General features: G+C 42.3%; 1 protein-coding gene across 6 annotated transcripts in view; it reads right to left on the bottom strand.

The window, feature by feature from the left end:
- Positions 1-18,543, bottom strand: part of POLD3 (DNA polymerase delta 3, accessory subunit) — a 63,133-nt gene extending 44,590 nt beyond the window's left edge. For 3 of the 6 annotated variants that reach the window (XR_333375.3, XR_333376.3, XM_006140991.3), the window contains exons 1-5: positions 18,419-18,543; positions 17,044-17,099; positions 8,426-8,528; positions 2,272-2,311; positions 632-764 (exon numbers count right to left, since the gene is read on the bottom strand). Coding sequence is in view for 4 of the 6 variants with exons in the window: in XM_006140991.3 (XP_006141053.1) it covers positions 632-764; positions 2,272-2,311; positions 8,426-8,528; positions 17,044-17,099; positions 18,419-18,478 (392 nt within the window). In the remaining 2 variants the exon portion in view is untranslated. Of the gene's footprint in view, positions 1-631; positions 765-1,559; positions 1,601-2,271; positions 2,312-8,425; positions 8,529-17,043; positions 17,100-18,099; positions 18,220-18,418 lie in introns of those variants that run through there. The other 3 variants (XM_027774171.1, XM_006140993.2, XM_027774173.1) reach the window with 3 other exon arrangements.
- Between the last annotated feature and the right edge of the window lie 1,871 nt (positions 18,544-20,414).

Genomic DNA, 20,414 nt, shown 5'->3' with positions numbered 1-20,414 from the left:
CTGGCGAGCGCACGTGCCCTATAGTGAAAATCTCTCCAAAAAAAAAAAAAAAGGATGAAGAAGCCAAAGCTCAAAGAGTTAAAGTAATCTGTCCAAAATGGTTATTCAGCAGCAAAGCCACAATTCAAGCCTATGACAAGTTATGAAATACAAATGCATTATACTTTATCAGCTCCCTGAACTGTGGAAGACACTAAAGATTTACAAAATCTGATCCTGGCTATGGAAGCTCAAGAAAACATGGCACTGGGACGGAAGGTAGAGAGACATCAAATCAGGAATAGTTTATTGAAGGATGACATTTGAACAGGTTCTTCAAGGATGGTTAGGATTTAGACAAGCAGAGACTGGGGTAAGGGAGTAACAAGGGGGTACAACAAACATGTTGGGTGACAGTGACAGGATAAATATATGAGAAGTAGATTTATGGGGAGTCCACTGCGGATTTCAGTATGGGTTGTGGCTGCTATTTTTCACCTTATGATGCACTAATAAAACCAGGCATGTGTCTTACTGCAAGATAAATGGAGTTTTACTAGACTTGGCATTCACTCTTAAGAGGCAGCCACTGTGTAAACATCTTACAAAATCAATTTGTAAAGAAGCCTACAAGGAACATTAAGGAGCTTACTTGCTGCAGTTCTGCAAGTTGCTTTTAAGGATGTCATAGTCCGTATTGAACAGAGGCCCACTGTCCTTTAGCATGGCTTTCTGGATGCTGTACACATGGATGCTGGCAGTCACAGCCAACTTGGACTTCACTGCTGCAAGTCAACAGGAAAAGCAGTCTGTTAATACACAAACTTCATAGCATGTGGGGACTTTAACAAGAAGCCCTTCTGCATTAAAACCATTTGCAATCTGTTGCGGTCCAAAAACCTCTAAAAGGCTAAATGGCCACATATACAGTAAAACATCAACCCTTCTGTCTGCAACAGGAACATTATGACAAGGTAGGTGGTGGTGACTCATTTCTAAGTACAGCACCTATGAGGGTATCACTCATAAAGTGGACACTCAGTAAATACGAATTAATGATTGATGATGACTATGATGTTCTTTTTTTTTTTCATCAGGGAAGAACTTTACACTCTAGCATATAATTAAAGAGGAATAAGTAATGTCTATCTGAGAAGACTTGTTTAGGTATTTTAACTTTAGCTTAGAGAAAGTGATTCTGTAATAAAAATACTACAAACTAGATAAAGCCTGCAAAGAAAAAACACTACAGAATTTCACAAAAACAAATTTCGGGTTCCACAAGGGAAGAGGTTGTGCCTAACTCATTTCACATCCCAACTGACTAACACAAGCCTTGGCACATAGTAGACAATCATGACAGAGCTACATAAAGAAGAAATCTTGGGTCAGTCAGTGGTGTAGTAATTAAGGCAGCTGGTCCCACATGGCCAACTGTGAGGTTCAAGTCACAGACCCAGAGGCGTCAAAAACATCCTGGAAACATGTACATGCATTCCCAAAATCCTGAAAGGAAACTGGAGAAGGGATTGTAGCATGGCCATATCCCCGGGGTAGGGGAAGAAGATGTGATTTCTTACTTCTCCCCTCTTTCTTCGTCTCTCCCAGAAGCATACACTCCCTACATTAAAAAAGAAAGAAATCTTGTTTTGCCTACTTCTGCAGGAATTCAAAAGGAACAAAGTAGACATCCCCACCACCCCAAGTTAATTTGGCAAGAAAATGCCCCCACCCCCTGCAATTCCAGGGGCCTCTGTATACAAATTACAACCATACATGAGTCTTGATACATGGTTCTAATATCATGAGGACCCTGTTACAAAATCCTTTTGAATTAGATTTTTAAACAAGAGGACAGTAGCATTAAGTCTTGAAACAACTGGACAAATTAAACTTACAAGTTTTTCTTACTTCTAGAAAAGCATCCTTTAATGTCCTTCCTAAAAAAAAACTGTAATGGAACATGTACAGTAGAGACCTTTTTTTGTTTTTACAGTTGATGTGGTGTCCTGTGTGGTATTCATGATAATTTTTTGTGTATCTGTCATGAGTTCTGAAATCTTGTGATAAAAATACTTTACAAATGTTAGCAACTATTGGCCTTAAAAGTAAGAAGTTAGACAGATGTAGTATAATACCTTAACACGTTTCAGAAACTACTAATCCACAGAAAACAAGGCTCTTCAGTTACGACGTTAAATATATTATATGCAGATGTTAGGGGCAGAATTTTTATTGTACCTACACTGATGCAGTAAGAGGAAAAAGTTGCAAATCACTGAAACAACTTACCTTCCAATTTATCTTCTCTCACTACTGCAACCTTGTGGCACTATAAAGAAATAACACTTCATTAAGGGTTGAAAGTAGTAGAACTTAAATTTCTTTGCCAATATTCAGCTGTGCTTGGAAGTAAAATTAGGAAAACTCCATGTACCCCTTAAAATATCTCTTACAGTTTAATAAAGCCAGATTCATTTTAATTTTTTTTCTTGCTTGAAAACTTCTCAATAGAGGAAAATATTAAGAGTGTAGATCTCAATAATACATCAGAAAAATATAGTACTACAGATCATTGTGAGGATTTTCCAGTAAGTGATTTAATGAGAGTGACTGTACAATCATACAGATAAAAACTGGATCTGCCTCACACCACATACCAGAATAAATTCTAAATGAATCAGAGATTTAAATGTAAAAAAAATGAAAAGATGGGTGAATTCTTCCATAATCCAGTATACTAAAAAATTAGAAAAGTTTTAAACTGAAAATCCAAAAATAATGACTTAATTCGTGAAAACTGACAAAATAGCTTTGCAAGTGTACACACACACAAAGAGAAATACAAAGATGAATGATAAAGTTAAACAAACAAAAAAAAATCACTTATATCACAAAGGGTTAATATATGGCTTCTAAAAAAAACCCACTAACAATCCTTTAGATGAATGTGCAAGAGGTATGAACAGACAGTTCACAGAAAAAGAAACGCAAAGTGCTCTGAGACATAAAAACACGTGTTACGTGTAAACAGGTACTTTCATACATTACTGGTAGGAATTAGAAACAGATCTATCTAGCAATACCCAATGATTGTATCTTTGACCCACATTAGCAAAAATATACATATATTCTGATCTATCAATGTAATATCATTTGTAATAGTCAAAGATTTTAAATAACTCAAATAACTATCACCGAGGCACTCCTGAATAAATGAAGATGTATCCATCAATGGCACTATGTAGATAGAATAAGGAGTGAGGAATATTTCTGTAACGGCTATGGTGTGATGCTCAAGATCTACTGTTTAGTCAAACAAACACCAACAAAAGAAAAAAAATAGTGCAAAATAGGTTGTACTTATCTAAGAGAGTCCTGAGTATATGTATTTGCTTAAATTATAAAACACACACAACAACAATGGATGGAAAAGGCACAAACAAAAAATAGTTACCTTTAAGGGAAAGGAGGGAACTTACAAGCTGAAAGCAAAAACTTTTAGCTAGATACTGAATTAGTGGCTTAATTATTGTAAAGAATTATTTCATGTAGTTCTAAACACAAGATGACTGTAACCTTAGTAGGGCAGAGAAAGAACTACAAGGAATCTTAAACTATTTTAAACACTCATATTGTTAGTAATGGTTTTGCTTTGGTAAACCTCATATATTTGGCTAAAGCAAATACATATGAGGCATATTCAGAAGGTTGATGGGAAATGTGTATTGTGAAAAAACTAAGCATGAACTTCAAAAAACTTTGACTCAAAATAAATTCACATTAACTTGTTATAACATGCTTTAACAGGATCTACTTTGAAGTACTAAGAATAAGAAGAATCAGTTGGAAAGAGCCCCTGTCAAAGCAACATGAGTTCTACTAGAACTGAAGCAAGAAAAAACACCAAGTTTATGGTGAAACTTCGGTGGAAAGATGGGAATATCACTGATTCTTTTTTTTTTTTTTTGAGAGTTTTTTTTTGCTATAGGGCGCGTGCGCTCGCCAGACAGAGAGAGACATAGACAGAAAGCAAGAAATCACCCCCCAGGGGGGATGGTCACGCTGCAATCCCTTCTCCCCATTCTCCTCTCGGGATCCTGGGCACGCACGCACACGTGCCTGGCGTGAGTTTTAAGCCACCAGGTCCGGGACGCGAACCGCGGTTGACTACGTGGGATTCCAGCGACATAGCCATTATGCTAACTGCTGGTTCCCAAGGAATATCACTGATTCTTTAGGAAAGGTTTACAGGGACAATGTCCCAAAGAAATCAACAGTGTACAAATGGATAACTCCTTTTAAAAAGGGATAAGATGATGTTAAAGATGACATCTGAAGCAGAAGACCATCTACACATTCCCCAACCTTTTTTTGTTTAGAGAGATTCTTGCTACAGGGCATGTGTGCTTGTAAGAGAGACAGAAAGCGAGAATCATCAAGGGGGATAGCCACGCCGCAGTCCCTTCTTCCCCATTCTCCTCTCGGTATTTTGGGCACACACACATACACCCCGTGTGAGTTTTTAAGCCACCACGTCCGGGACTCAAATCATGGTAGATTATGTGGGATCCCACTGATGTAACCATTATGCCATCTGCTGGTTCATTTTTTACCCTTCACTTAAGTCTATTTTTTGAATTTCTTCCATGAGTGAGAGAGAGATAGAGAGAGCACCCCTAATAGGGTCTCGATGGCATAATCTGCCCCCCCAGCTTCAGGCTCAGTCTGCCCTTTAGCCACCCTCAGATTGTGGGCATGTGCCCACTGGGCAAACTTTCTGCTCAAATGTTGTCCAAACCATTATGCTTAAGACACCTGCAGGGAAGAGCAAAGCTTTCCGTGGATATTCTTTAACAAGAATAATCAAGATCCTGAAGCATTTCTTCGAAATTGTAGCAGAAGGTGACACATGGCTTCACCAGTATGATCCTGAAGACCAAGCACGATCAAAGCAATGTCTACCTAGAGGCAGAAGTGGTCCACCCAAAGCAAAAGTGGGCCAATCAAGAGCACAGGTCATATTTCAGGGATGCCCAAGGCATCCTGCTTATTGACTTTCTGGTGTACCAAAGGACAGTAACATCTTTTTATGAGAAATTTTTGAGAAAGTTAGACAAAGCATTAGCAAAAGAATGCCTGGAAGGTGTCACCAAAAAGTCCTTCACACAATAATGCTCCTACTTATTCCTCCCATCAAACAAACGACAATTATGTGAGAGTTTCAGTAAGAAACTCTTATATTAAATTAAGCATCCGCTTAATTGTCCTGATTTGGCTCCTTTAAAATTCTTATTTCCTCAGTTTAAAACAAAAATCTATAAAGAGCACCCATTTTTCTTCAGCTAATTATGCAGAAAAGACTACAATCACAAGGTTAAATTCCCAGGACTTCTGATTCTTTCGGGATGGGCTAAATGGCTGGTATCATCACTTAAAAAAGTGTCTTGAACTTGAGGAGATTTATGTTGGAAAACAAAGTACATTTTTTACTTTTATTTTTTAAGTCTATTTTTCCACACACTCTTTGAAGTTCCCTCATATTTGTGTTCGTGTTAGGAAACACCAACATTTACAATGTAAGAGAAAAAACAACATAAACATCAAATATGTTTAAAAAGTGTAATCATAACTTGGAATATTAGTATGTTTACCAATGTGCTTTCTCTTAGAAAATTAGAAGAGATGTTCTCTAAAAGTGTCATGTTCTGCAAAACTGCACGCTAAAAATTATAGTGCTTATGAAAAAAAGAACATTAGGAACTAACCGCTCAAAACCAATGTGGCTTTGCAGTAAGAACCCTAAGAACAGTAATTCAGAACCCAGGAGAAAATCTGGATAACCCAGACAGTTCAGTGTGGCAAAATGCTGCCTCAGGGGATATTGAAAATGCATAAAAACAACTGAGTGGAAACGCCAACTTGCTGGTGCTAAAATCAGTGAGTTCCTGTTCAGGTAGACAAAGGTGTTAAGTTCAGCACCCACAAACTCAAGAGCCTGTTACAGAATAGCCCCCTGAGATTTTGAGTTTGGAGAAGATATGGCTAGTCAAAAGAGAAAGCTCTTTACAGAAAACCAAAATTAAAATATCACAATTTTGTAACCTCTTGTGAATTAATGATCCTGACAAAAAAACAATTTCAGTTCAAATCATTACATGAAAAACTAATGGGAAACTTACAAAGGTTAGATCAGATTGGGAACAGCAGTTGGCGTAATGGCTATGTCGCTGGACTCCCATGTAGTCGACCGTGGTTCGAGTCGCGGACCCAGTAGCTTAAAACTCATGCCGGGCGCGTGTGCGTGAGTGCCCAAGATCCCGAGAGGAGAATGGAGGAGAAGGGATTGCGGTGTGGCCATCCCTCCTGGGGGGTGATTTCTCGCTTTCTGTCTCTCTGTCTCTCTCTGTCTGTCTGGCAAGTGCATGCGCCCTATAGCAAAACCCCTTAAAAAAAAAAAAAAAAGTTTAGATCAGGTTGACAACCTTTAAGACACAAAAAGAAAATCAACCAAATACTATTAATTGAAAATTTTCAGACAATCTTTTAGAAGGATCTCTAGGATGTGCTTAGAAGGAATATTCTATTCTCTGTATACTGTTAAATATTTCTTACAATAATCATGATCATTATAAAAATTAATTTACATTGTTTTAAAAATCCAGAGCCTAAAACTTCTTTCTTTCTAGAAACACTTAAAACTTCAAAAAGAAATTAGGAGACTTAGAAGAACAAAATCTGCTTACCAACTTGCCTTTCCTTAGGAGGACAGTTTTAAGAAAAAAAGCATGGTGGCCATCCACACTGGTCAGTCCTCTACAGGTTCCCACAGAGCTGCCCAGTGATATGAACAGAGGACAGGTCTAGGACTCCAAAATCCTCACAATACTTCAGCAACTCCACTCATATTTTACATATTAATATTCTGGTTGTAATTTTGAGAAAGCATTCTGCTGCTTAAAGATGAGAATTTAAATGTCTTTTTTTTTTTTTTTTGAGAGAGATTTTTCTATAGGGTGTGTGCGCTTGCCAGACAGAGAGAGATAGAGAGACAGAAAGTGAGAAATCACCCCCCAGGGGGGAGGGTCATGCCGCAATCCCTTCTCCTCCATTCTCCTCTCGGGATCTTGGGCACGCACGCACATGCGCCCGGCGTGAGTTTTAAGCCACTGGGTCCGGGATGCGAACCACAGTCAATTACGTGGGAGTCCAGCGACATAGCCATTACGCTAACTGCTGGTCCTTAAATGTCTTAATTTTAGAAATATAAGGACTTCTATAAGTAAGCCACAGCAGTTCTCAGCAGATTGGAGGTTACACATCGCTTTTTAAAGTTTACTTATTGAGAGAGACACACACAGGTGGACCCCTGACAGGGCCTGACATGCTGCAATCCTCCCCGCAAGTCTTCCAGTCGGCTAGGATAGGATCACAGGCACACCTACAGGTATACTTGGTATGTTCAGGTCAACCCAGGGTCCAAAGGCTGGGCCCTTCCACATAGCTCCAGGATCACACTGGCTGGGCCAATTAAACATCATTCTGAAAAATCGTCTCAGAGGGCAAGTAGGTGGCATGGACGTTAGGACAACTGGGTTCCACACGGTTCAAGTCACAAATCTGGTGGCTTGAAAAACACGCCACCTATGCTTGAGTATATGTGCCCAAAATTCAGAGGATGGAATAAACGGACTTGGCATGGCCCTCCCCCAATGGGGAATACTTTCTTACTTTCTCTCTGTTCCCTTCCACACACTCCGTGAGTGCGCGCAACCTATAGCAAATTGAAAACAAAACAAAAAATTTAATTTTTGAACACCTGGGTTTGTGGCTTCAAATGTGAGCAGGGTGAAAATTAACCACCATTGTTCTAATACAACTTCAAAAGGAAGAGGTATAGGGAACAACAGAAACAGTCCCCTAATGTCTTGTTGTCTAGGGAAATTACATAGTAATGATACAGACTCTGCATCACAAACAAGATATTAATATTACCCAAACTCCTCAGAATTTTAGTCTAAAAATCCAGAAAAATCATGGGAACCAGCAGTTAGCATAATGGCTATGTCGCTGGACTCCCACATAGTTGACCACGGTTCGCGTCCCAGACCCGGTGGCTTAAAACTCACGCCGGGCGCGTGTGTGTGCATGCCCAAGATCCCGAGAGGAGAATGGAGGAGAAGGGATTGCGGCGTGACCATCCCCCCTGGGGGGGTGATTTCTTGCTTTCTGTCTCTATGTCTCTCTCTGTCTGTCTGGCGAGCGCCCACTACGCAAAAAAACCCCCCCAAAAAAAAAAAAAAAAAAAAAAAAATCCAGAATAATCATGATCTTCAAGAAGCTTTTTAAAATTCCCATAATACTGAATCTCGGGTTTTCCTCTCATGTAACACACTGCTGATAGCTCAAACACAGTGAAGGTCATTATAAGATTCTAAAAACTTACCGAATATCCATTTTGAATAAGACTCCCGGACACCAAATAGGTGACATGCAGTTGGGCTCCTGAATTTTCCTTCCGCTTCTTTTCAACATATTCATACAGCATCCTGTCCCAAAGCAATGAAGACACAAAAGTCATTAGTAAGTTTTTACCTCATCAATTTTCAGTTCGTGGCAAAGTTAGATAAAAGAATGATAATCCATCACATTTTCTAAATAGTAGGATGTGTGCTCAGACTAAAGACAGAAAGTGAATAAAAGGACAAACTTTAGATGGGGACAAAGAGATTGGCGTCAACTTGTACTGAGCTGGCATGCTGATCCAGTAAGTGTCTGAAGTATAAATAAAATAAGTCTAAGAACGGGCCAAGGGGGGCAGAACCTGCATTTAAACAGCGGCAGGGATATACCATGCACAGAATGCTGAATCAGTAAGTTCAGACACTACCTAGCTTTTTCTTCTGGTTAATTCATTTTTCTAGGCCTCTTATTATACTGAGGTATGAAACAGGACGGCTATATTAGATAAGTGATTCTCTTAAATAAGTTCAGATACTATTTAGCTATGTAATTCTGGATAAACTATTTCATTCTTCTAGAACTTCCTATCCTAATGGCTATACTAGACAAATGACTCTTTTTTTTTTTTTTTGGAGAGGTTTTTGCTATAGGGCACATGTGCTCACCAGACAGACAGAGAGAGACAGAGAGACAGAAAGCAAGAAATCACCCCCCTGGGGGGATGGCCACACCACAATCCCTTCTCCTCCATTCTCCTCTCGGGATCTTGGGCACACGCGCACATGTGCCAAGAGAGAGTTTAAGCCACCGGGTCCAGGACTCGAACCATAGTCGACTACATGGGAGCCCAGCGTCACAGCCTTTACACCAACTGCTGGTCCCGACAAATGATTCTTTTAACCTGGGATTCATGTGATTATTAATAACCCTTCACACCAAAGTGTCATCAAATGTTTATATATTTTTTGAGTGGGAGATGGTTTAGGGTTTTTAAAAGATTCTCAAGAGTTCATTCTCCTAAAATGTTAAGAACTGCTATGTACATGATCACATAAGTCCGGCTCTGAGATTCCAGTATTATGATTACTCAAATTAAATGGGCGTCTCAGAACTGCAGAACGTAGACTTATTCACACTGCACAGCATTAAAAACGCTCTCTACACCCGAGATAGCTAAACATTAAATGCAGAAATAAAGCTTTTAGTAAAATCCCTGAATTCATTTTTAGCCCTATGATCTATCAAGTATCAGAAGTTATCTCCCCTCAATAATTACAATTTAACAAGAAAGAGAGATAACATTTTATTTCAAGAAACAACTTACTGAGCTCTCTAACTTGACATATATCTGTCAAGGACAGCTAGAAACTAAAACATCCCCAGAGAAACCTGACCTGCCTGCAGACTACTTTCTTCTTAGTTTCCATGAAACCATGCCCCACTGAGTCTCCTGCTGCCCCTCTGCACAGACTTCCCTACCTGCTCTCTGTCCTCACTGCTGGCATGCTGCCTTCAGCTCTATGTATTAGTGACTACCATCCTGGTTTACTTGGGTCTGATGGGTTTCCTGGGACATGGACCCACAGTGCAAAACCAACTATCCTGGGCAAACCAGAATGGTTGGTCACCATGCCATATACTCTCTATGTCATTCATCTATCCCTGAAAACACTGTCCCTGCTCAAACCACTCAAGCCAGAAATCTGGGAGTCATCATCCTTCACTTCTCCCCATCCAGTGAGTTGCCAAGTCTAGTCAGCTCTCCCTTCCGAGTAATTCTTGACTCCGTGCCCTCTGAATCTCTTGAGTGGACTATTTCAATTCCAAGTGTAAACTCATCTTCCCTCCCCACACCTTCATTATCCATCAGTTTTCAGAATGCAAATCAAGTGCTGCAGTCAACAAGTCTTTACTGAGTGATTACCTTATGTTCCCTGCTTGGGGAGAGAGCAGCAAACAAAGTAATCAAAGTCCCTACTCTTTCAGAGCTTATATTCTAGAAAAAAGAAAGATAGGGACCAGACGATGGCGTAATGGTTATGTCACTGGACTCCCACATAGTTGACTGCGGTTCAAGTCCTGGACCCAGCAGCTTGAAATTCATTCCGGGCATATGTGTGTATCTGCCCAAAATCCCAAGAAGAGAATAAAGGAGAAGGGAATGCAGTGTGGCCATACCCACTGGAGGGTGATTTCTCACTTTCTGTTTCTCTGATGAGTGCGTGCACCCTATAGCAAAAATCTCTCTTAAAAAATAAAAAATAAAAAAGAAACCAGCAAATACCGTAATAGTTATGTTGCTGGACTCCCATGTAGTTGACCTCCCAGATGTGGAGGCCTAAAACTCATGCCAGGCGCATGTGCATATATGCCCAAAATCCTGAGAAGAGACTGGAGGAGAAAGGATTATGGTATGGCCATCACCCCTGGAGAGTGATTTCCCACTTTCTGTCTCTCTGTCTCTTTGTCTCTCTCTGGCAAGCACATGCACCCTATAGCAAAAATCTCTCCCACAAAAAAAGAAAGAAAAAAGCAAGATACACTATTAATGAGTCAAATAAGCATACTCTCAAATAGAAGTCAGTCTATGGAATAAAAACTAAGTAAGGTAAGGCAGAGAGTGACTGTGGAGTTCTGATATTCTATATGAGGAGATTAGGGAAGGTGTGATGAGTAGAGCCCTTCAGGAAGTGAGGGAGTCACCACTATGAGTATCTTGGGGAAGAATGTCCCAAGCAGAGAAAAGAATGAACACAAAAGTTCTAAAACAAGAACGTGAGCAAGGCCCAAGGCATAGATAGGAAGCCAGCAAGCTGAAGTGGGGTAGCAAGGATCCAGGCAGGGAAGAGGGCACAGTGCAAGATGTGGCATTTTGTGAACACCACAAGACTAAGAAAGGAAGCCAAAAGAAGTTGAGTGTGCAAGTGACATGATCTCACTTTTTAAAAGGACCCTTCACAGCTGGGTGGAGAAGATACTGTCCAGAGGTAAAGACTGAAGCTAAAACTACTTTGGAGGCTACTGTGATCCAGGACAGAGATGACACTAGAGTGACAGCAGTGGAGGTAAGAGGTGGATTAATCCTGAGTGTATTTTATAGGGACAAACAACAGGATCTGCTGATGGACTGGCTAAAGGGTGTGAGGAAAAGAGGAATCAATGATGACTGGACTAGGCAACTCAAAGAATGAAACTGTCATCCACTGGGGTGGGGGAAATGTAGGAGAAGCAGGCTGTGGAGAAATCAGGAGTTAGGTCTCAGGGCACGTTAAATTTGAGATGCCTCTTAGTCATTAAGTGAGTTGAAAGGCTATTCTTATCTGGAGTATTATTCCTTTTCCAGTTTTCGTTACCTCCCTATTCCTTAAGGAGCAGCTTCATATCCAATCCCCGTGGATGACATGTACGACCCTCTTGTTCTCAGCCCTGTACCCTGCACCTCTATACCTCTCTCCATCCCCCAACACCATTTTCAGCCTTTCTGCAGTTTCCCTTGCCCCTCTGTATATGGCCCTTGTTCTGCCTGGAATGCTCTTCTCAGACCTTATTCACCCAATTCCTCAACAAGACAACAGCTCACTTTCAGCTCCAAGCGGAAACCTTCCCTAACACCATCAGGCCAGCAGAGCGCCCCTACCTTCTAATCTCTAAGAGACTATTCCATATCTATCATCGCAGGACTCACCACTGTATTCTAACTACTCAGTTTACGTATCTAGGCTATAAGCTCCTTGAGGACAAAAATGGACTCTCTTGATTCTCAACCTCGCTCCCTAGTGTTTCTTTCCACTGCAGTAGTTGTTAGAAGGACAGATGAGGAACAGATTCATGAACATTTTGGTTTATTTATGCTAATTAAGACCATGCTAGCAGAAGGCATGATAGGCAGGCACTATGCTCAAGGTACTTGCTGGCCCAATGCACTATCTTCTTTCTGCAACTCATACTTTGCCTCTAATATCTGAGTCATTATTTTTTTATGTACTTGTCTTCCAGATCAACCCCAGATATTCTTTCTTGTATTATTAGCAAGAAATCCAATGCAAATTCTTGTTTGTTTTCCACTATTTTTAATTGCCAGAGGACACACGTATGTCCAGAGAGCAACAAACAGAGCCTAAGACAATGCCAAAAATATAGAGAACTGAAAAAATACTTCTTGAATTTATCCAAGCAAATCAGGACCAACCATGCCAAGCCAATGTCCTCAGTACCAAGAGGGAAAAATGCTTCCACTAAAGGTAAAGAAATAAGAGTACAAGAGAGTCTCTAAGTCTCAGTTCTCTCACCTGTTAAAAGAGGTAGGTAACACCCACAGACTGAATGGTTATAAAGATTATGTGAGAGTGGTAGTTGTGAAAATACCTACTATAAGGCTTGGCATTCATCAGCTAAATTGTGGCATACTGTATTTTCCAAAGATGGCTGAGAGAGCATCTCCCATTCTACATACTCTTCTATATCCTCCCAGTGAGGCAGACGGAGTCCATTCCCACTCCTTGAATTTGAGAGAGCTATGAGTCACTGCTTGACTTCCAAGGCTAGTCAAAAAAGTCAACTGGCTCGGAACCAGCAGTCAGCGTAATGGCTATGTCGCTGGACTCCCATGTAGTCGACCGCGGTTTGCGTCCCAGACCCAGTGGCTTAAACTCACACCGGGTGCGTGTGCGTGCGTGCCCAAGATCCCGAGAGGAGAATGGAGGAGAAGGGATTGTGGTATGGCCATCCCCCCTGGGGGGTGATTTCTCACTTTCTGTCTCTCTGGAGAGCACACATGCCCTATAGCAAAAAACCTCTTCAAAAATAAATAAATAAATAAATAAAAGTCAACTGGCTTCTGCCTTATGCAGGAGCACAAGTTTTCAGAGGCCTGAGCCACCATGTGAGAAGGCTGACCTGGAAGCATCATACTGAGAAGCCTAGGCCACACATACCACAAGCAAGTACTATGGGCAACAGACCCAGCTCAAGTCCCAAAAGAGGGCCAGCATCAACTGTCAGACATAGACAGAAAGATGCCTGTAGATGATGGGGTTGCAGTCATTCAAACTTTGCAAATGAGGGTCCAAACACCATGAAATAGATATAAGCCATTCACGGTGCCCTATCCAAATTCTAGACCAAAAGACTCTACAAGCATAATAAAATGACTGTTTCCAGCAGCTAAGTTTTGGGGTGAGTTGCTACATAGCAACAGTAATTACAACAGTACTAAATTTGACAAACAAATTTCCTATCTTCATGAAGCTTATATTCTAGTGGGAAAGTCAGGTGGTATACAATAATAAAATGTCAGGCAATAAATAAGGACTATCCAGGGGCCAGCAGGTGGCATAGTAGTTAAGGTGCTAGATCCACATGGCCAACTCTGTGTTTGAGTCCCAGATCTGGCGGCTTGAAAAACATGCTCAGTGCATGTGCATGCATGCCTAAAAAATACCAAGAGGAGAATGGAGGAGAAGGGACTGCAGTGTGGCTACCCCCAAAGGAATGATTTCTCACTTTCCACCTCTCTCTCTCTCAGGCAAGCACATACAACCTATAGCAAAAACTTGAAGGAAAAAATCCAATCTGGATACCTGCATGCAAAAGAAAGAAGCTGGACCCTTTCCTAATATTATACGCAAACAATAACTCCAAATGATTCTTAAAATACAAAATCAATATTTACATATTTTAGTGCTTCATTTAAAATCAGCTTGAGGGCTGCTCTCCTAACCTAGTGGTTAAGGGAACCAATCCCATATGGCTAACTACAGTTCGAAAACCAGCTCTACTGTCTTAAAATACATGATAGGCACATATATATGCATTCTTCACATCCCCACCAGGATGGAGAAGTGGAGAAGGGATTGCAGAGTAACTATCCATAAAAAGGAATTATGTACTGATACATGCTACAATAGGAACAAACCTTAAAAACATGCCGAGTAAAAGAAACCAGATACATAAAACTATCAACAATCAGAACAGGCAAATCTAAGACAGAAAAAACCAGTAGCTATCTAGGGATGGGGAGGAAGATAATGGGGGAGCGGTTGGGGGTAAATGATGAGTGACTACCAAGGGGTACGTGCTTTCTTTTCGGGGTTATGAAAGGGTTCTAAAATCGACTGTGGTGATGGCTGGACAACTCTTGTCAATATACTAGAAAACACTGACTTGTACACTTTACATGGGTGAGTTGTGTAGTACGTGACCATTCAATCTCAATCTCAATCTCGAGGGGTGAGGACACTTGAAACCGAGCATTCAGGAAGGCTTGTTACAAGAAGTAACATAAAATCTGACTTGAAACCAGAAGGATGAGGACAGCTGGGAGAAGAGCATCCCAGGTGGGGGGAAAGATACAAAGGTCCTAGGGTGATAAAGAAGTTGGCACATTGGGACCAGCAGTTGGTGCAATGGCTATGTCGCTGGACTCCCATATAGTCGACCACGGTTCGAGTCCTGGACCCAGTGGCTTAAACTCACACTGGGCACATGTGCATGCGTGCCCAAGATCTTGAGAGGAGAATGGAGGAGAAGGGATTGCGATGTGGCTATCCTTCCCAGGGAGAGATTTCTCACTTTATGTCTCTGTCTCTCTCTTTCTGGCAAGCGCAAGCGCCCTATAGCAAAAACCTCTCCAAAAAAAAAAAGAAGTAGGCATGTTGGAATGAAGCTGGGGAGACAGACAGGAGCTACACAGTGTGCTGATGCAATAAAAATTACAGTAGTCAGTGGGTGGCATGGTGGTTGGGGCACTGGACTCCCACATGGCTGACTGTAGTTTGAGTCCTGGACCTGGTGGCCTGAAACTCACACCAGGCACATGTGTGTACATGCTCAAGATCTCGAGAGGAGAATGGAGGGAAAGGGACTGCAATTTGGTCATCCTCCCTGGGGGGGTGATTTCTCACTTTCTCTTCATCTCTGTCTCCCCAGGAAGTGCACATGCCCTATAACAAAAATCTCTCCAAAGGGGGGGAAAAAAATCAGGGTAGCTGCAGTCAAATTGCAGGCATCTTTATTTCATCTCCAGAGAATGCCAGTCGTCAATATGCATCTTTACAACAAACATATAGTAATGATTGCTTCATCCCATTTGTAAAAATTCACAACCACATTGAACAACAATTCTTTTTTTCTTTTTAGTTTTGTTATAGGGCATGTGCACTTGCTGAGGATTTGAAGGAGAGAGAGGCAAAGTGAGAAATCAACCCCCAGTGGTATGGCCATACCGAAACCCTTTCTCCTCCACGCTCCTCTCACGATTTGGGGCACATATGCACATGCACCTGGAATGTTGTCAGGTCCAGGACTCAGACCACTAAATCAGCCATGCGGAATCCAGTGACCTTAACCACCATGCCACCTACTGGCCCTGAATGATAATTCTTACAGTTGTTCATTTCCAAAGTTACCTAAACCTCTTCAGTTTGGGCCAGGACTGGTTGCGGGCAATCCGAGATAGTCAAAAATCAATCCAAATCTACACTAGGCTAAGAGTCCAGGTCTCATATACTTGAGTATCACAGCCAAAATCAGATTCCTAGGTCTATGTAATAATAACACAAACAAAGCCAAATCAACCCATTCTAGAGATCAGAGGGTTTTTTTTTTTTCCTTTTCTTATTTGCCAGAGGACAAGTGCACTCATCAGAGGGAGACAGATGGGGAGAATGCATCCTCTAGTGGGGAGTGATCATATTACAATCCTGTTTGTTGGGATTTTGGGCATGCACACATGCACATAGGCCAGTGTTTTTGCTCAAGCTGCCAGGGTCAGGATCTGAACTGCTTTCAGCCATGTGTGATCCCAGCTCCCTCAACCACTAGGCCACAGGGCTGGCCTGAGATCAAGGATGTTCTAGAGATTTTCTAGGACTCAGTCAAGGAATAGAAAAAAGTCAGATCACTCTTAGAAATAAGACAAACTAATGAGCATTTAACCCAAAATCCAAAGGGTCTTCAGAAAGCTCATGGAAAATGTATATTCTATTGTACTGTAATACCATTATCCTATAAGCCTTCTGAATGTTCACCAGTTCCTCCCTTAGGACATAGACAACACCTATACCTTTGCATGTTAAAAAATTCTGAAGTTAATTGAAGTTTGCCTTTCCCCTTTTAGCCTCTGATTAGACAAGTTTTAGCAAGGAAAGGTGATATGGCAGAATTCAAGAAGAGCAATGCTCTGTCCCACTCCACACCGTCCCCTTACATAGTCATACAGCGTGTGTCAAACACCTGTTGACCTCATTATGGGAGTATTTCAATAGCACCTGGAAACAGGCCCAAGAAATGTGAAAATGTCGTGAGATAACAGACATGTAAGTCTGAGATGTAATCACACCTGGCTAGCCCATTTAATCTGAAATAACAAAGTGATGCTTATCACAGGCTGAGGCTGCAAATAATTCCAGTAAATTCATCATTACACATTTATCTACAAGTCCAGCAGTCTCTTGAAAGAGGCAAAAGTAGTAAGAGGTAGTAAAAATAGTATTCTTTCCCACTTCCCCAGAGGGGGAAAAATATAGTTCTAACCTAGAGGCAATATGTAGCTTTAAAAACAAAGCAAAACAAAAACTCCAATGTGATTCAAATTAGACTTACTGTTTGGCCTGGTTAACATGAACACCTAGTGTATAGCTCAGCCACTTGTATGTAACCTGGAAGAAGAATATTTTATTTTAAAACAGTGTTTTATTAGATAACTCTGGGGTATAGATCATTCCCAAGGGCCCACTCCTAAAGATGCCTATTTTTAGATGACTATGTCTTACAAAGTTAGAATAGATGCCACTGCTGTTTTGCCAAGAACCTTCTATCCGGGCAGGTAGGACTAAGATATTTATATTACAAATACTAGGAAGTGTGTTTCACAGTCTAAAGAATGCAAAAAGGCAGCCTGAATATTTATATATATATACATATATATATGTAAATTTAAAGTTATTTCCCTTCCATTCCTTGTTTCACTTAGACCCTAACTTCATGTTGTCATTTTTGGGGGACATGATCCAAATCCAAACTAAAACTCACCAGGAAGTTAGATCACTTTGAAGTACACAACTCAGAAGTGAATAAGGAATGTTACAGGCACACAAACATAGGGCACAGGTGATTCCGGAGTCAGGAAATGAGTGAAGTGGATGGAAGTGTTGTATTAGAGGTTAGACTGAGAACTGGAGGCATCATGCCTTCATCATTCCTTGACCCAGTATGTCTGTCACTCTCTTCTCTCAATGTCTCTTCCAGTAATTCTAAAGGCTGAGCTTCCGCCAATTCGAAGACTTACATAGGTCAGGCAAAGGCGCCGTAATGTATTAGCCTTAGTGGCAGTACAGACCTGGGCTCAAAGACTGCCTAACCCTGCCTATCCCTTACTAATTGAAATGCCGTTTGGCCCTCTGCTTCAATGTTCTCTTCTAGGGATACTAGCACCCCGACAGCAGAAGGGGAGTAGGAGGAGGGTCACTGTAAAATTTAAATGCAACGCGTATCCACCGTCCTTGGTTCACAGTAGGCGCTTGAGCATCTCAGTTTGCAAAGCGCACTCACATCCACCGTCTCCGCTGGTGTTCACACCAACCCTGTGAGGCAGGTCAAGTCTTATCTTTCCAGGAAGAGGAAACTAAGTGTCTGGAGAGTCAACAACTTGTCACTTACGCCGGTTAAGACTCCGTTTCCTTAACTATAAACTTGGGACTTGGAACGCCAGCCCCGGATAGGAAAGGTACAGGAATCACTTCGAGATAGCTCCCACCCGACACCCCTCCCTCCGCTGCCCTGCCCAGGGCAGTTCCCCGCACGCCCACCCCGCAGGCCTCCCCGCGCGCCCACGCGGGTCCACGGGACCAAGCGTGGGACCTGTCTCCCTCTCGAATGGCCCCAACGAGGCCACACTCAAAGGGATCAGGGCCCCCGCACCCTGGCCGGGCCCAGGACCCCAGCTGCATGCCCGCCCTCCCTGGTCCTAGCTCCTCACGATCTTGTTTTGGTCCGTGACGAACTCGTCTATATTCTCCAGGTACAGCTGGTCCGCCATGGTGCTGCAGCGCCGACCCCCGCCGCAGCTCCCGCCGGCGGGAAACGTCTCTCTAGCTCCCTCCCGGGTCGGGGGTCGTTTCCAACGGCAACGGAACCGACGCACTACGGCGGCCGTGGAGAGTCAAGATCGTTTCGGGAAGGTGCAGACGGAAGGGGCGGAGTTAGGTGGAGCCGGCCCTAGCAAGTGGCCAGGAGGGTGGGCGGGGCCCCGAGCTGGTGCACGTGGGGGCCCAGGCTTCCAGTTTTACCTCTGTCACTTGATTTCTGACTCAGGATGAAATTCCTCACTTTTCTCCCTGTGAATTGACCAGATAGTTCTTGCATTGATACCTTGAATCAACGAGCATTTATTAACTAGGTGCCCGTTAGTGCCAGGCACTTAGCACGCAGGAGTTGGGATCTGGGAACGGACGATAAAGACAGAAATTAGTAATTTTAGTAGGCGGGTGAGTCTGGAATAAGAGTACTGTTTCTTGTAACCTCTTAGAACTGAAAAATTAGAAAAGGTTTCCCAAAGGGGAGGGGTGGGCGAGTGTTTCGGACAGAGGCAGGATCATTTGTTGATTGGAGTTTATTATAACTGGAATGTGGCGTGACGAGGCTGATGATGGTGCCAGACGGTGGCGCAGCGGCCATGCCTGCTCTGCGGGTAGATCTACGCAGGGTTCTGCAGGGGAGCCACCCTGAAATCGCCCGTTATGCAGGTGCCCTAGTTGGGGCTAGCTGAGAAATAAGGTTTATACTGGATAGGGACCCTGTTCGGGAGTGTTTCTCTCTCTTTCTCTCCCCCTCCCCCCAAGAAAGAAAGAATTGGGGCCAACAGGTTGTGTAGATCAAAGCAGCAGGACCCCAGATAGCCAACTGTGCAGTTTAAGTCCTGGACCTGCAGCTTGGAATACACACAGGGTGTGTGTGCATGCGTGCCCCAAACCCAAGAGGAGAATGGTGAAGAAATTGTGGCATGGCCATCTGGAGGAGAGGGGTGGTTGATTTCTCACTTTCTGTCAGTGCACATTCCCTATAGCAAAGAAAAATAAATAAATAAAAAATTTAAAAGGACACGCAGAGTAGGAGAAAACATTTGCATGCTGTATTTGTGACGAGGGATTAGTAACTAGACTATATATCTATATATATATGTATATAATGTAAACAGTTCATCTGCAAAGAAAGTTATAATCCAAAGAATGACCAATCAATATGAATAGACAATTCTTAAAGGAAGACATACACATGGCTAAAAATATTCCACGTTAGTAATCACAAGACAGGTGTAAACCAAAACCATCCCAGCCAGAATGGCTCTCAGGAAAAAAGTGAACAATTGCTGGGCAAGATTGAAGAAAGTGGGACCCTCATACTCTGCTGGCAGGAATGTTTTAATACCACTGTGGAAAACAGTATGTAGGATCCTCAAATATCTAACAACAGTGGGCCAGCCTTGTGGCCCAATGAGTAAGAGAACCAGATTCCATGTGGCCGACTGTGGTTCAAATCCTAGCTCCAGTGACTTGAGAAACACAGTGGTGCATATTTGCATGCAGGTGCAATTTAGTTTTGGATAAAGAAGGGCAAAGGCCATTCCAAACAGTTTGCATTAAGGGGGCTGCTCTCTACCTCTCTCTGAATGACTGTGTTCTTTTCTTCTTTGACCTAACCAGAGTTTCTGCTTCCTCATCATCTTAAACACAGCTGTAGTTTAAGACTGCCAGGATTGGGAACCAGCAGTTAGCGTAATGGCTATGTCACTGGACTCCCACGTAATCGACGCGGTTCGCGTCCCGGACCCGGTGGCTTAAAACTCACGCCGGGCGCGTGTGCGTGCGTGCCCAAGATCCCGATAGGAGAATGGAGGAGAAGGGATTGCGGCGTGACCATCCCCCCTGGGGGGTGATTTCTCGCTTTCTGTCTCTATGTCTCTCTCTGTCTGTCTG

This window comes from Tupaia chinensis, unplaced genomic scaffold, assembly GCF_000334495.1.
Source record: "Tupaia chinensis unplaced genomic scaffold, TupChi_1.0 Scaffold000047_1, whole genome shotgun sequence".
Taxonomy (NCBI): Eukaryota; Metazoa; Chordata; class Mammalia; order Scandentia; family Tupaiidae; genus Tupaia; species Tupaia belangeri.
The sequence above is the reverse complement of the archived record's forward strand: the minus strand, read 5'-3'. Positions and strand labels throughout refer to the sequence as shown.